This window comes from Mirounga angustirostris, unplaced genomic scaffold (assembly GCF_029215605.1).
Source record: "Mirounga angustirostris isolate CCGP_5_RB_7025 unplaced genomic scaffold, mMirAng1.0.hap1 SCAF_6, whole genome shotgun sequence".
Lineage (NCBI taxonomy): Eukaryota > Metazoa > Chordata > Mammalia > Carnivora > Phocidae > Mirounga > Mirounga angustirostris.
The window spans coordinates 55,603,851-55,620,380 of record NW_026991714.1 but is presented as its reverse complement, the minus strand read 5'-3'; the positions used below and the strand labels follow the sequence as shown (position 1 = coordinate 55,620,380).

At 40.6% G+C, this 16,530-nt stretch overlaps 1 protein-coding gene across 4 annotated transcripts in view; it reads left to right on the top strand.

Moving 5' to 3' along the window:
* Positions 1-15,585, top strand: part of PRRX1 (paired related homeobox 1) — an 80,285-nt gene extending 64,700 nt beyond the window's left edge. The window contains exons 4-5 of one of the 4 annotated variants that reach the window (XM_045877473.3): positions 239-310; positions 13,521-13,715. In XM_045877473.3, the coding sequence (XP_045733429.1) occupies positions 239-293 (55 nt within the window). In that variant the 3' untranslated portion in view covers positions 294-310; positions 13,521-13,715. Of the gene's footprint in view, positions 1-238; positions 311-6,199; positions 9,539-13,520 lie in introns of those variants that run through there. The other 3 variants (XM_045877474.3, XM_064594335.1, XM_045877472.3) reach the window with 3 other exon arrangements.
* The last annotated feature ends 945 nt before the right edge of the window (positions 15,586-16,530 follow it).

Below are 16,530 nucleotides of genomic sequence, written 5' to 3'. Positions count from 1 at the left end.
CCAGAGACATCCTCTCCTATGGGAGCTAGAGAATGACCTGGATCTGCAGTGCCAGTTCCAGAGGGAGGACTGGGCTTCAAAGAAAACTAGTGACAGGCAAGAGAGCGGCCAGCCGTCCCTGTCCACGGCTCCCCTCCCCATCCTTCTCCTCCTCCCCCATTTGATCGTGGTCACGGTGCTGCCTGACATCCGCTGAACGCATTTGGCTCATTTCTCCCTTTCACGCTTTCAAAAATAGATCCTCGTCCCTCCCAAGATGTTGTTTACACGAGGGGCTTCATAACGGATTCTAACGGAAGACACTGAAAAGGTAACTTGTCAGAGGGGGAAGAGGGTGGCTGCTGGGGGTAGGGTTTAAGTGGGAATGAAGTGTGTTCAAGAAAGTGGGTCTTGCAGTTTTAGCAATGCCTCCAGGGAAGTCTTCAAGTGGGGAATACTATGGGAAACCAGAGCTGCAGGCATATATGTCCATAAAGTTAAGGGTAGTCGGATAGCCTAGAGCAGGGCTCCTCCAAGACTACTGAGCGTGTGAATCGCCTGGGATCGGGTTGCAATGCAGACTCATTCTGTAAGTCTGGAGCAGGACTCAGGGTCTGCACCTCTAACTTGCTTGCCTGTGATGCTGATGCTACTGACACTCAGTATTCGGTGACCGTAGGATATGGGGCAGGGGTCGGGAGAACTGTGTGCTTGTCCTGGCACCTGCTGCTCCCCAGGCCAGTTGGATCATCAGGCTCTTATGTAGCCTTGCATCTAAGGTCAGCTAGCAATGTTTCCCTACTACATAGCTCACAGGGGCACTTGATTCCAGGTAGTCCATGTGCATTTCAAAAAAGAGACACAAAAGTCCTTGAGACAAGAGAAAGATACAAGCCTCCGTGTATAAAAACATTTCTAGAAAGAAAAGTTGAATATGGCAGAGGCTCACTGAAAGAGCAGTGCAAACTGAAGGCTCATGCAGGAAATATGGTCCACGTTGGATCTGCTTTAAGAGCTAAATACGCGTTTAAAAAATCAACTTCTGAATTTCAGAACAGAAGTTAGAAATGCTTATTTAAATCACAAAAGATCACTTCCAAAAGGATTTATGGGGTCTCTCTTTAGAAGTAAATTTCCATAGGAAAGCTGGCGTGGAGTTGTCTCAGATGAAGCAGGTATACCTCTGTTCCCACACTGACAAATGCACAAGCAGAAAGATGGTCTCCAACCTCCACACATCACAGACAGAGTCACAAAAGCCTCACGCTCTACAGCCTTTGGAAAAATCCCAAGCTGGTGAAACCTTAGGATCTCAGGATGACACACAGACTTCTCGAGCTGACAGATTTGTCTTTGGGGGGGAATTTTCAACAGCTTGTCATCATTTGTCCAAGAGGGCCAAAGAAAAAACAAAGTTAGAGCTGAAAACTGAGGCAGGCATTATTTTTCCCCCAGCGCTCCTCAATTGTTTGGTGATTTGTGGGGCGTACACCACGGGTGATTCGACAGCAGAGGGGCAGATGCCCATAAGTTTCCTGGCTTTAGAATCATACCGTATATAGAATTTTCCATGCTTCCTTGGTGTTTGGCAGTCATGTGAACACGTTCCTCCTCCTGACAACCTTTCGGGGTAGGTTGAAATGATCAAAAATGATTTGTCCCCAGTGCAAATGGAACTCGAACCCTGCCGTGGTTAGCATTCTGCTGTCTGTGGCTGAGCTTCATCTGTTAGGAATCTCCAAATAAGGAGATGGAAAAATTTCAAGCTTACTTAAATTTGTCAGCTCTGTACAAGTCCTGGTGCAGAGCTGCTGAATCAACAGATGGGAATACAAGCATTTCTTTTTCATCTCCAGTTCCTCAAGGCACTTTATTTGGCAATGCAGTTTCTCGGTCACAGACACAAAGAACTGACATTCTTAAAAACTTGAGAGAAATGATGCTTTCGCCAAATCCTGTAAACTCAGTCCCTGTACTCAGCTCGTGTCTGTGTCCTGTTAGAAGAGCAGGTGGTTCTTAGAAGGCAGGACCAATGGGCAGGATCTCTCAGTGTTGGTAAGCAGGCTCTTGGCGTTATCATGTGCTTAATCGATACAAATCACTTAGTTTCTGTCTCACTTTCTGATCCGGGGAAGCTTGATCCTGTGTAGGAATGAGTGGGCACTTTACATTTTGAATGGTCCTATAAAATTGGTCGAAAACAGCTAATTAACCCTCCTTGGTTTCATCTTGTTAGAAAACGTTTCAAGGTTCTCTCTTTTCCTAACATAGACCTTTATAAGTTTTGGTGGCATGGAAAACAGGTGGTCACAAAAAATCTTTCACACTGGCAGCCAGTCAAGGCTCTCTTGCATCTGTTGTCTCTCTGGGAAGCGAGTCCTCTCCAACTTACTTTTCATGCTGTTTTTAAAGCATGACTAAGCTGCTCTAGAGTACCCACTCATTAATTCTGTCTTCTCTGACCTGTCACAAGTCTTGCTTGTCCCTGGTATGTCAACGGACTGCCCACTGCATTCCTCTATGGCTCTTTTAGTGCAAGTTGAGAAACTAGACTTGCAATTCTTTAGTATGTGCACAGAATATCACTATGGTCTCTACTTGCAGGGTTATATATTCTAAACATTGGTTAAAAGGCTATGAAGTTAAGACTGGCTCTGTTCTTTTATCCTACTTCTTAGAGCTACACAATGCGCTGGAGTAAGTTGGATCCATTTTTGAAAGTTTATAACTTTCCTAAACACTTATCAAGGGCAAATTAAGCTCCTAGGGAATTGCAAAACTCATTCATTAATATCAGCTGCCTTTTTAATCTTCATGCCCCACTAACTTGAGGGCCACCTACGAGGCATTATCTCAGTGTCACTAATGCAGTGGTGTCCTTTTACTGACACCACAGTACAATCGGACAAGGGTACTTTCTTGACTCTAGAAACTCAAGCTTCCATTTAAGGGAAAGTGTCCCAGTGAAAACCCAATTTCCTGTGCAATGTATAACTCTAATTTGCACTGATTTGGTTTTGAAGATGGAAAACGGATTATTTTCTGGCCTGCCTTCTCTCTAGAGAATCTCAGTCTTTCCAAGAGATGTGCTACCATATGAAGTCTTAAGATTAAAATATCAGATGAAGTTTGTAAACTGTGAAGCAACTATAGCACGAGTGGCTGTAAAATAGATAAAATAGATAATATTGAAGTCACAGCTATAGTAGACATTTCTAGAAAACAGTGATAACGTCTTCAGTAAACAAAAATAATCCCACAAGGTTCAAGTCCCCTTTGTCTACTATGGAAAACGGACTACACCTTTGATCATCAAAAAAGGAGAGAATCTCTATTAACTAAGACTTTGCTTGCCTAGGGCCTCAAAGGCTGGAAAATGGATCCCTTAGAAAATTAGATCAAGTACCTGAAAGAGCAATACTCCATGACAATCTACAATTTACCATCAGAGAATTTTTTCTTTATGCTCTCTCATAGTTTTAGCCTTCTGTTTCCAGAAGCCATCCAATTTTATTCTCAGTGTTTAACAAATAATACAGACAACTCACCATTTCAGCTTCTCTCTTATGCACTTTAAATGGTACTATGTACCATCTTCAGGATTTAATTCTGTCACAGAAACCTGGTTGAGAAAGGCTGATTTGATTCATTTCATGATCTATAACTTAGGAACATTTCCCAAACCCAACTGTCTCTTTTCTTAACTACTTACATCTTTGATTTCACTGAAACCTTAGGTTTCAGTATATCCTAGCAATTTCTTAAGTGTAGGATTTACGGGTTTGCATATATTTCTGGTAGTGTCTTGAATGGAAGCAAGTAATTCATATAAAAATTAAATGAGGATACGTATATGGGTTTTGAAAATAAATCAAAATTTTTCGTATATAACCAAAAACAAAACAAACAAACAAAAAACTTGTCCCTGGGTTGTTCTGATCATTTATGTCACTCCTAATTGAAACCTATCTTAACTGGGGATTCTTTCTGCCCTTTTGGTAGACAGTGGTAAAAGTGATAGTCTGTTGCATAAGTCTAACTTGTACTAACATTTGTTCATTTTTTACTATTAAAAGATATTTTTGATGGATCAAGAATATGTAGTCATCAGCCCCTGCTTTTGTCTTGTCCCTTCGATTTTGCTCATTCTATTAAGAGAGCAAAATTAATAGGAAGGACTAATTCCTAAAGATAAAAACATATTGGTAAACATTTTTTAGAGATTTTATTTATTTATTTGAGAGAAAGAGTGATGAGAGAGAGTGAGAGCTCAAGTGGGGGGAGGGGCAGAGGGAGAGGGAGAAGCAGACTTCCTGATGAGCAGGGAACCCAACATGGGGCTCGATCCCAGGATCCCGGGATCATGACCTGAGTCAGGACTCTGAGATCATGACCTGAGCCGAAGGCAGACAGTTAACTGATGAGCCACCCAGGTGTCCCTGGTAAAATATTTTTAAAAAATCATTACTCACAGCAGGATGACAGAGATCATTGACATTGAGCAGGAATTCATTTAATCATACTAGATATTTCTCAGTTATCTATTCATTAAAAGCTTTCTTGAGTATCAGATATGTGCCAGATATGATGTTAGCTCTACCTGGGGATATAGTGGTGAACGAGGTCAGATGCGGTATCCGATCTATGAGCTTATAGTTGAAGAATTGAAATAAGTGCGAAAAGGGAAATTACAGCGTGCTCCAGGAGAACCTAACTTTGTGTAGATGGTTAAGAGCATCTACTCGGAAATGGGTAAGAGTGAACCAGGCAAAAATGAAATGGAAGAATGTAGGATTCTTTTGGAACCCTACTGAGTCTTCCTCCCTCTGCCTTAACACACACACACACACACACACACACCAGTGCTATAAGGATTTTAAATTAAGGATGTGTATTTCTGGAGAGACCTAGTGATCTGGGACTAATTATATTTCATTAACCTAATTTTCCTGGGTTAATTGCTAGTAAGTGAGCTGAAATAGGCTATTGTGAGTCTTGACTATAAGTCTCGACTATATGGTCTCCCAAATAAGGATTCATGACACAGTCTATTTGTAGAGTAGCTTTAGTTTTTTGTCTTTCTGGTCTGTCACTTGATCCCCAGAACCACAAACTCCTGTGTGGCCGGTAAAATTGCACTGGAATGCAGGGCAATAGCGGAGCGTGTGTCATTCTATTTATAAGTCTATCTCATTTCAGGCCTCAGTTGAAAGGGATTTTGCTAATCTTAGAAACAACTAGAAACATTTTCATTTAATTAAAATGAGTTCCCTTTTAACTGTTTAGTAGATAGTAATGAATAACTTGCCTCCAGGTCTAAGAGACCACTACTTTTTCCCTTAAAAGAAATTCATGGATTCGATTAACAGAAAACCACCAAATGCACATTTCTGTCCAGCTGCATTTCTAGGTCTTAATTACCCTCTCTGACAACAGGAATCAACTTCAGGTTTTTCTCAGGAATAAGGACAAAGAGAAACAGTTACCTCTGAGGTCAGGAATCCTGAAACTGGCTGGAGCCTTTACTTGTTTATCTAGGGGATTTAAACATTTCCCAAATAACCGACCCAAAAGGCATCCTGAGCTACGCAAGTCCTTTTGAGAAGAAGCTATAAACAAGGCCAGTCAGGATAGGAAGCTCCGGATTTGGCCATACTTAGTGCTACCAACCATTGAATCAAGAATGGGTTGCTCACCTGGTTCTCAAGTACGCTATTTAGCATGGTATCCACTGATGACCTAAAATGTGTTAGACTTAAAGTCAGCTACTTAAAGTGAAGAGGGCAAAATGCCCTTTCCTTTTCAAATGCCTGCTTCTCTTGCTCGCTGCTCCCACAGGCTGGTGATGGAGGCAGAGAGAGGGATTAAATACTGTTTCAGTTGGTCGGCCGATGAAATATCCTTCTATTCAACATAAGCAGCTTTCTCCTCTCACCCCAGAGATAAATTATCACACACCATGTCCAACATGGCAAATACCTCTCCCTGCCCTATTCCACTCTCCCCTGCCTTTCCCCTGCCCTTCTGAACACTGCCATCCTTTTCCAAGTGCCTTAGACCAGTGGAAACCTGGGGCTGAAAGGGACCTCAGAGGTCATCCATCCAGCCCACCTGGCCCCGCCTGCCCCGTGCTGAGAGGTGCATCCATCTGGGGCACAGACTTGCAGCTTCGTGAAACTAATGTCTGTTATTCTCCCCGCTCTCTCCTTTGTCCCTACAGCGCCATGGCTACTTACTCTGCCACATGTGCCAACAATAGCCCTGCACAGGGCATCAACATGGCCAACAGCATTGCCAACCTGAGACTGAAGGCCAAGGAATATAGTTTACAGAGGAACCAGGTGCCAACAGTCAACTGAGGAAAAAAATATAATTAAACAGGCCTAAGAAGAAATCAAAAACCATAAGACACCTATCCTGCTCTGTCATTTCTTCATCTGCTGGAAAAAAATAAATAAAAACAAACAAACAAACAAAAAACCTGAACTAAAATATTGGGACCATGGCAGAGAAAAGCAGGAGAGGAGCAAAATGAAAATTAGTTAACCAATGTTTCTCCTCCCTCTGAGATACCACCACCACTTGTTTCTGCGTGTGTTAATTTTGTTTTTCCTTCTACTCATGCGCTTTGCTTTAATATACTCCAAGCTTCTTCAGTTAGGTTCAGCCCACCCACTCCCATGATCGTATGGGTTTACAAAAAAAAAAAAAAAAAAAAAACTACAGCAGCCAAAGAAACCATATATATAGTCAGAATCATTGTCTAGCGTCTCCTCAGTGACCTGTTTGAACCTCAGTGCCTTGCCCTATCCTTCTTCCCAGTTCTCTGTATAGAAACTCTAGGAACTTCTGAAAAGCCAAAGTCTTTCTGAAGAATCTGTGCCAGATATGATTTCCTGTCTCATTTTCTCCGTGTCTGTCAGTCATGGTAAGGTTTTTCCATCAGCTACTGTTAAGAAAGCAATTATGTACAACATCTGGTCACTGGTTTGTCTGATCCAATGTGATTGGCTGTGTCTGGCTAATTCTAAGCTCTAAGCTGTAGATCTAAGCTCTCCATATAAGCTATAGATTTAAGCTCTAAGCTGTAGATGATAATATCACCATCACCACCACCCCTCACCCCCATCCAAGCAATCAGCCATCTTAAGTTAAAGATATTTGTTGTTTTTGAATGATTTGCTGTCACGAGCTTGACACTCGAGAGAGGGAGAGACATTTCTTTAGGAAAACAAAGACTGAGTTGTGAAAGGCATGGCCTATATCTCTTTAGTGCCTTAAGGATAGTCAGATGCACACTTATATATATACTGTATATATTTATATATTTTATATATATATATATAAAATATTCTTGCAAGCTTGAGTTTGCAGTTTCTCAAACACTACAAAGAAACAATTTTACACCATCACCACTGTCCTTAATCTCTCCAGTGATGAGATGTTTTTAAGGATCTTGTTTCCTTTCTTTCTCAACATAAAATTCTCATTAAGGCCACAGAGCGATTGATAGGGCATTTGTTTAAGAACAGGTCTCATTTTCACATTTGGGCTTTAAATAAATTAGAACCTATTTGAGGCTATAAAAATGTTCTTGAGTTTGGAGGCTGAGCTCTGGTGGAATGGGAATATATCCCAATACATCATGGGAATTACATTTAGAGGAGTGAAAGCCATGTCGTCATCTGCCCCTTCTCCACTCAACAGGAATCTGAAAGACATGTGTTTAAATGGAATCCTTAAAGTCTTGTCTAAATTCCAAAAATTTAAAAGGCAACTGTGGGCTAGTCTTTTACTAATATTTTGAAATAAAGTTTAGTGCCTAGGGCTGTGAGCTGGGACTGACCTGTCTTTGTTTCTTTCTTTTTGTCTCCAGCTGTGCTTTTATAACTTGTCAGGTGGACTAGACCAAACCACACCACCATGCTGTGCCTCAGTTTACCTTTTTGTAAAAGGGGTTTAACAATACTTACCTACCTCACAGGGGTGTTGTGAGGCTCTATTCATTTGCTCCTTCATTCTTTCCTGTATTCTCTGTTTGTGCAGCACTTTGTAGCCATGGGAGGAAAGGGACTATAAAAGTAGACAATGTTAATGGAAGGATACGGTACCTGGAAGCCTTGTTTTCTAGCAAGGAAATGCTACCTTACTTTAAATACTTATAGCCTTGTATTTGGAAATGAGAAATAGGTTTATACTTACAGACCTCTCAAAAATCACATCACTTGACCAAAGAATAATTTAAGATACACAGAACAGACATATTTTTGACATATTTTTATCCTGACCAGGTTGGTTCTAATAACTTTAGTTATCAGTAATTAAAAAGCTTTAGATTGGTTTTGGCCAAATATGCCAACTCTGAGTGACAGGCATGGACTATTGAGTTTAAGATGCACTTTCAGCACATTTGTTACCCCCTTGGCCTATCAAGTTGAACTAATGGTGGTATTTTTTCAGCCAAACAGCCACCAGTCTGAAAATGTATTTTAAATGTTGAATCTGTACTTCTTTTAATAACAAGAAGAAAGCCCACCTTACGCATTTTGCTTTCATCCACTGATTCCCTCTTCTTTTAGCATACTATTAAAATATTTCTTACTGATGTTTCATGTAGGCTGGCTGAACACCACATATTACTTGCTTCCTAAGGAGTCCCTTGACTAATTCTTTTGTCCCACTAGCTGCTGTGGGCTATCAAGATTCAAAGGAACAGTGTAGTCTAACAGATGAAAACGTTCTTTGTGAAATGAATGTGATCCAAGAAATTGGCCAACTTTTGGAGTTTAGACTTTGGGGAGAATAGCTAAAAGTGAGTTTGGGTTATAGTGCAAGGAACAGAAATCATACATGACGAGATGCTGCTAGGAAAGGGGAATTTTTGAAGAGGGAAGAAAGGAATAGAAGGTCATGTGAAACAGTCATTTGAAGCTTGCACCCTGACATCCGTTTTCAGGGGTGAACAGAAAAGCCTGAACCCCAAATCCAAACACTATGTGAAACTGGGCAGTTTTACCACCAATGCCTGGGAAGCAAGAGAGTAGCCAGCGCTGGTCAGCCATAGAAATTTTCATTGCTAGTGAATCAACACCACAAACATTTATTATCTAAGCACCTGATCAAAAAGTATACACATGAGACAAGCACTCAGTATTGTTCATTTATTATTGATTTTTTTTTAAAGTAGAAGTTTGATATATGATTTAGAGGAGTAGCCTTTTGGCTTCCAAGCCAGGTCTCAACAGAGGACCTCAGGCCAACAAAGTTCCAAGGCATACCCCCTGTTCCTCACCATCATTATACCCAGATGCAGATGAATACATGCAAACTATCTGTCTGTGTCCCCAGTCCCTCCCCAAACAAGATGCTGATTTGTAGGATACTTGGCAGGTTAAGTCAAACCAGAAGAGGTGATTGAATAAAAAAGGGAATGACACGTAGGGTATAAAGATCTCGTAAGAAATGTAATATGTAAATTATATCTTGCTTTATGATGTAAAATATACATTGTTTGCGCTAGAATAGAAATGATTCCTTTTCAATAAAAAGAAGGATACTACTATGCAGTCTTTTGTTATATACATTTGAGTCTGCTGATTCTTTTCTCTTTGAACTTCAAAAATAGATCTGCTAGGACCTAAGGGTACATGTAGGAAAGAGTGAAGGTAAGAGGGATTTGTGAATAGAACTTTTATTGGAGTGTGATAGTATTGCCTAAAGATGAAAATAATCTATTCCTCAAAAGCAAAGACAATGGTGTGAGGGAGAGGGAGCATTTATTGGTAAAATGGGTAAAGTGAAACTTTTATGAGAACTTAGTTATTTTTTACCCACTTCTTTAGAATCCACAACATCAGCTATATATGACAAAACAGACAAAATATAAAGCACAGGCTTTTATTTTAGAATAAAGAAATAGAATAAAATTTAAGTACCTATTGTGTTTAGCGCTGGGTGTGTGGTAATGGTGGGGGGGGGGGCGGGCATAGAAAACCAAATTGGGAGACATGGGTTCTGTTTTCATACAGATTAAGATCTGATTTAAAAGGGAACTCTATGATGAAACAATGTATGTAACAGTTCAAGACAATAAATGAATGTGTCAAACAAATTGAGTGGACAGGAGTCCAGAAGAGGAAGAAGGAAACACTGAGCTGAAGTGGGAGAGGGTTTTGAGGAAGAACTGGGACTGTTTAATCAGCTGGGACTGGGAGGGGAGGGGGTGCCACCTTCAAGTCAGAGAGTGGAAAAGGGATGAAGGTGGGGACACAGGAAGGAGGAATTTATGTTCAGGGACCATGGCAATATGGGCGCAGATGGAATGGAGGGTTCATTTTGAAGCCTCGTGGAAGAAAACACTGGAGATTGGGCCTTCATCTTGCAGAGTATGGTGTGTCAGGACAAAAGAGTTTGGAATTTTGCTCAGGCCATAGAAATCCATTGAAAGTTATTAAGCAGGGGGGAAAAAAAAGAGGTCATGCAAAAAATACTACTTTAGCAGGATTATTATGGTAAAAGAATGAAGATAAGCCAGAGGAGAACTGAAACTAGAAGCAGAAGAGCAGTTAGAAAGGGGACAAAAAGCAAAGGTTGAATAAGAAACATCTTGCAAGAAAAGAATTAACAAGACTATGGCAGGAAAAAGAGAATAGAGTCTAAGATAACACTGGTTTGAAACCTGGGAATAGGAAAATGAATCACAGACAAAACTGACAAAAATCAACAGAAACAGGGGAGACTCAGTGACAAAAGACAGTAAAAGCAGTTTTAGGTGTGTTAACTGAATTTGAAAACAAATATAAGTTAAGATCTGAAAGCTTGGCTTGAAACCAAAGTAAAAAATGGAGATAGAACTTTGGGATTCAGGGCGCCGGGGTGGCTCAGTCGTTAAGCCTCTGCCAGGGTCCTGGGATAGAGCCCCGCATCAGGCTCCTTGCTCAGTGGGAAGCCTGCTTCTCCCTCTCACACTCCCCTTGCTTGTGTTCCCTCTCTCGCTGTCTCTCTCTCTGTGTCAAATAAATAAACAAAATCTTTAAAAAAAAAAAAAAAGAACTTTGAGATTCATCTTTAAGGAGGTGGTACCTTGAGGTACAAAAATGAATGAGTTCTTCGAGAGGAGAAAGCATCTTGTGCTTCCATCGGAAGTGTAGTGGACCCTTGAACAACAAATTTTTGAACTATACAGGTTGACTTCTGGCTTCTGGTCAAGAGTAGGTATTAGTAGTTAAGTTTTGGGGGAGTTGAAAGTTTTACATGGATTTTTGACTGCATTGGGGGCAGTGCCCCTCACCCCATGTTGTTCAGAGGGTCAACTGTAGTTTTCAGCCCAGGGAGGAAGATTAGACTTTGTAGAACATCTACACTTAGAGGTGAGAGCTACAGAAGGCAATTTACGAGGAACTGTTTGAGAAATAGGAGGATCAGGTTGTTTGTTATCCCAGAGTTAAGAAAAGAGGAGTCTTCAAAGAGAAGGGAATGTTTAGTATACTCAAATACTGAGAGCAGACCAGCTTAATCGGGGATGTAGGAAAGGCCATTGGACGCATGATTTTCTCGAGTACAGTTTACTACAGTGCTCGAGGAAGAAGGCACATTTTGACAAGTCATGGTAAGAACGAGTGCTATAAAAAAAATGGAAATGGAAGCATTGACTTATAGAGCACTTGCTTGAGACACTTCGGCACTGAAAGTTTAATAAGGATTCTTTTAGCTACAAGTGGCAGAGACCTACCAACTGGTTCAAATCACAAGGGATTTTATTTAAAACCCACTAAGGTTGCCCACTGAACCCAAAGAAGTATTGCTGGAGGCAGAGCAACTCCTGGGATCCCAGATGCTGGAATAAGGCCCATACCCTTAGACCAGACAAGGTCCATACACCCTGCCCTGGAGCCCACCAGCACTCTTCTGACTGTGTCCCTCCTCTGGGCAACAAGTTTGCAGGGCCAACTCGATGTGCTCACCTGGAACCTGCACTCCTCATTGTAAAACATCCGTCAAGCACTTGGGATTTAGAATTCCCTGTCCCAATAATCTGGAGCCCACTTTCAGGGCCCACATGGGCCTCTCTTCGTAGGACCACTGTTTGTGGGGGTCAGGGTGTATAGATGGATCTTGGATGTACACAATGCAGTTGCCACCTTTGTATGGGGAGGCCTACTTTTGGCACAGGATGGGCTGATGTGAAATGGAAGTGGGCAAGTCACAGGTTGGGGCTCTAGGGTCTGACCATCCCTACACTGCCATATTCTGGAAAGGAACTTCAAAGAGTTTGAGAATTCTACAGGTCTACCTGAATTTCCAGGTCATTATGAAAGTATATTCATTACAATAAGAGTGTAGGACATAATTGTGGAATAGTTTGTTAGTTTGATTGATAACAGAAATGTATGGATGTAAACATGTGGACTTTCATTTGTACTCTTCCCTGGACAATGCCCAGTGGATGAGCGCCATACACCTCTTTTAAGATCTGGCTTGGTTACCTTTTGGTTCACTTTCTGGAGATTCCATTAAACAGAAATCAATATCAGAAATCTTCTTGAGATGTAATTCTTGAATGTGGATCCATCCTGGCCCCATCTTTTTTTCTCTCAGAAACAGGACTCAGAGCTCTGCTCACCCCTAAGCCTCAGTTTAAAGGCTTCATTTAGTCTTCTTGCTTGGGACAGGCTGACAGAAGAGTTTTGAAGAGTTAACCTGCCCCCTCTCCTCAGCAGCATCTCAGTATATGGTGCTTTACAGTGGATGGGATCTTGACACTTTGCATCAGGCTTGTGGGGAGAAGGGACAACAGAGAGGTTTGGGAAAGGGCTGAGAAAGACTTCCAGTTATTTCTCTAGCTCCTTCTAAGCCCCTATACTTTACACTGTGTCTCACACCTTCTGACTGTGCTTGAAAATAGGGAAATCTTACGTTTTGCAGAGTTTGCTATTGTCTGACCCTTGGGAGTCTTGAAGGTCTGGCATTGGGTAGAAATCCTCCCTGTTCTACCAAGTACCTTAGGTCATCTGGTTTTAGATTTCAAGGCCTATAATAAACAATGCTCCACTTTTACCTATCAATTTCTATATTGTCAGATACATTTCAGTTTCAAGTGGCAGAAACCCAACACAAATTAGGCTGAGATGGTTTAATTAGGGGATTTGTTAGGTGGATGGGGGGTAGGTCAAAGAATGAAAGGAGGAGCTATAAGGAACTACGGTAGCTCTGAAAACCTCAGGCACTAGAACTGAGACTTGACATCACCAGAACTCTCTGTCTGCCTCTCATCTCTGCAGGTAAGTTTTCTCCATGTAGCAGGGAAAATGCCTACTACCTCCATCCATTTCACTTTGGGAAAAAGATCAGAGAAACAAGCTCTTGTTACAAAAATCCTGGGGGAAGACTCTATTGTTCTGATTTGTTTTGTGGACAGCCATGACCTGGGCACTGTGTCCTGCGGGTGGAGGGGTACTGAGCATCCAGAGCAGGGTGCCTGCCTATATCAGGCACCACTTGGGCACCAACAAAATTTCTTTTGTCCCAATCTCTAATTCTAGGCACTACTGCAGCACTCAGTCTCCAGCATATTTCAATTTTGGGGGCCATATTTTAAAAATGGTAAAGCAGCAGTCAACCTTGGACCTTGAAAAGTGACTACAGGAAGCAAAGCTACAACCCTTGCTGACCAGGAACCATCTTGGAGTGTTATATGACTGAAAAATAAAGTTCTATTATGTTTAGCCATTATACAACTAGGTCTATTTGTTACTGCAACCTAGCCCAACCTAATACACCTCCCTCTTTCTTCTCTCTTTCCCTCTTTGTTCCCTCCCTCCCACCTCCCTCCAGCCTTTCTTTCTTCCCTCCTTCCTTCTTTCTTTCCTTCCTTCCTTCCTTCACATCCTTCCTTCCTTCCTTCTTCCTTTTCTTCCTTTCTTCTATACTACCTGCATTTCAAGATGCTTATTGTATCTCATAGACTTATAACTCTCAATGACCACGTATTCTAATTCTCCCACACTGGACATTATATGGTTATCCATATAATGGACCTTGTGCCTTTTGGATTACCCCTACTAAGGTAATTAAACATAATAGTAAATTAATACACTAAATAACACTTCAGTAAATTAATGCCTAACACTCTGGACTTCCTGGAAAATATCTCTCAAAATGTGATTCTAGTTATAAAAAAGTAGCATTCCTGAAAAGGAGATAGCCAGGTCATCTACAAATTGAAGGCATCTGAAAACTATTTCTTAGAGTCATATATTTATTTGCTTAGTGTCACTCAGTTAAGAAGAGGTAAATTAAGGCTAGCAAAACTGGACAGCTAGAGAAACTCACACATGTGCACATGAAGACATGAACAAAAATTTTCATTACAGAATGATTTGCAATAAAATATTGGAAACAAATGAAATGTCCATCAATGGGAAAATAAATAAACTGTGATATATTCATATAATGGAATACTATTCAGAAATTAAAAAATGAATGAAAGAACCATGGCTACACATATCCACTTGGATATCTTTCAGAAACATAATTTTGAGGGGAAAAAATAAGTTACAGAAGGCTGTATGACGTTATTTATATGAAGCTTAAAAATGCACTCTAAAATATATATTGTTTGTAAACATGAATGTATGTGGTAAAAATATAAAAAGATGCATAGGAATGAAAAACAATTTCAGAATAATAATTTCAGAAAAAGCGACTTCTGAGTAAGGAGGTAGGGGATAGGATTGGAAAGGGCATCCTGGGTGCTTCAAACACATCTGAAATATCTAGTTCTTAAAAAAAATATGAGAAACAAATATGACAAGTATTAAAGTTTGACAAAAGCTGTGTGGTTAAGTACAGCATGTTCATGATATTGATCTCTCTACTTTTCTGTGCATATTATATTTCAAAATTTGTTAAATGTGGGAAGAAAAGAATGTGTATGTATACCTTACCACCTCCACAGGGGAGATGGGAGATTGAGGTGGGTGTGCATGTGTAATCCTAGATTTTGCTGTAGCCAAGTGGAGAGGAAAGCTGTTATAATACATTTTTTAGAAGACTAAAAAAAATCCTGCATATAACTTAACTCACCCAATCAAGCTTCTAGACATAGAATCGTCAATGTCTCTGAAAGATTTCTAGCAAAAATATCTCCCTCAGTTTACTATTGTACCTAATTTTGTATCTCCAGAGTATGGGTTTCCAGGAGTCTCCTATGATCTGGGCTGTATGAGGTGACCCATACCTTGAAGTTATTATTAGCTATTTTTTAAAATAATTTCTGCATGATCTTGAAAGAATAGGACATAGTTTTGAGACATGGAATGGGGGAAAAAGAGAAATATGTGTGTGAGGTATGAGAGTCCTGTTGCAGAATAGCAAACCGACAAGAACTCTACAGAGAGGAATTTAAGGGGATAACATGATGTAATGAGACGAGCATGGACCTTGTTTCCAGTCCCTGCTTAGTTACTTATTTGCAGTGTAATCTTGGGAAGTTGCTTATGCCCTATGTGTATTTTTTCTTCTTTTGTAAAATGATAACCTATCTCATAGATTGGTGGGGGGATTAAATAAGACAACAAACATAAAGCATTAACATCCTACTTGAAACATGTTGTGGATTTCCTTGTCATTCTATACTATCAAGGGACAACTCAAATACAGTGAAGAGTCCTGGGATGTATGTCAGGAGGCCCAAAGCAGAAGGAATCCAAAGATGAGGGAAGTGTGGCAGCAAGAGAAGGAGGAGGAAAAATGCAGAAAGGAAAAGAGGGAACATGTAGTATAGAATGTTTGTGACTGCCCTGCTCTTCCCAGAATTTTACACAAGATGTTTTTCCCTTTGCCTAGATACTCTTAAGATTGAGATGTCTTGGGGTGCCTGGGTGGCTCAGTTGGTTAAGCGTCTGCCTTTGGCTCAGGTCATGATCCCAGGATCCTGAGATTGGGCCCCACATTGGGCTCCCTGCTCAGTAGGGAGACTGCTTCTCCCTCTCCCTCTGCCTGCTGCTCCCCCTGTTTGTGTGCTCTCTCTCTGTCAAATAAATAAAATCTTAAAAAAAAAATTGAGGTGTCTTTACAGGCAGTAACTTCTTTGGCATTGGCTGTAGCAACTTCTTTCTAGATATGTCTCCTGAGGCAAGAGAAAGAAAATAAAAAATAAACTATTGAGACTATATCAAAATAAAAAACTTCTGCACAACAAAGGAAACAATCAATAAAACTAAAAGGTACCCTAGGGAATGGGAGATGTTTTCAAATGACATATCTGATAAAGGGTTAGTATTCAAAATATAAAAAGAACTTACACAACTCAACACCCAAGAAACAAATAACCCAATTAAAAAATGGAGGGAAGACATGAATAGACATTTCTCCAAAGACATACAGATGGCCAACAGATACATGAAAAGATATTCAACATCACTGATCATCTCACACCTGTCAGAATGGCTAAAATCAACAACACAAAGAACAACAGGTGTTGGTGGGGATGTGGAGAAAGGGGAACCCTCTTGCATTGTTGATGGGAAAGCAAACTGGTGCAGCCACTCT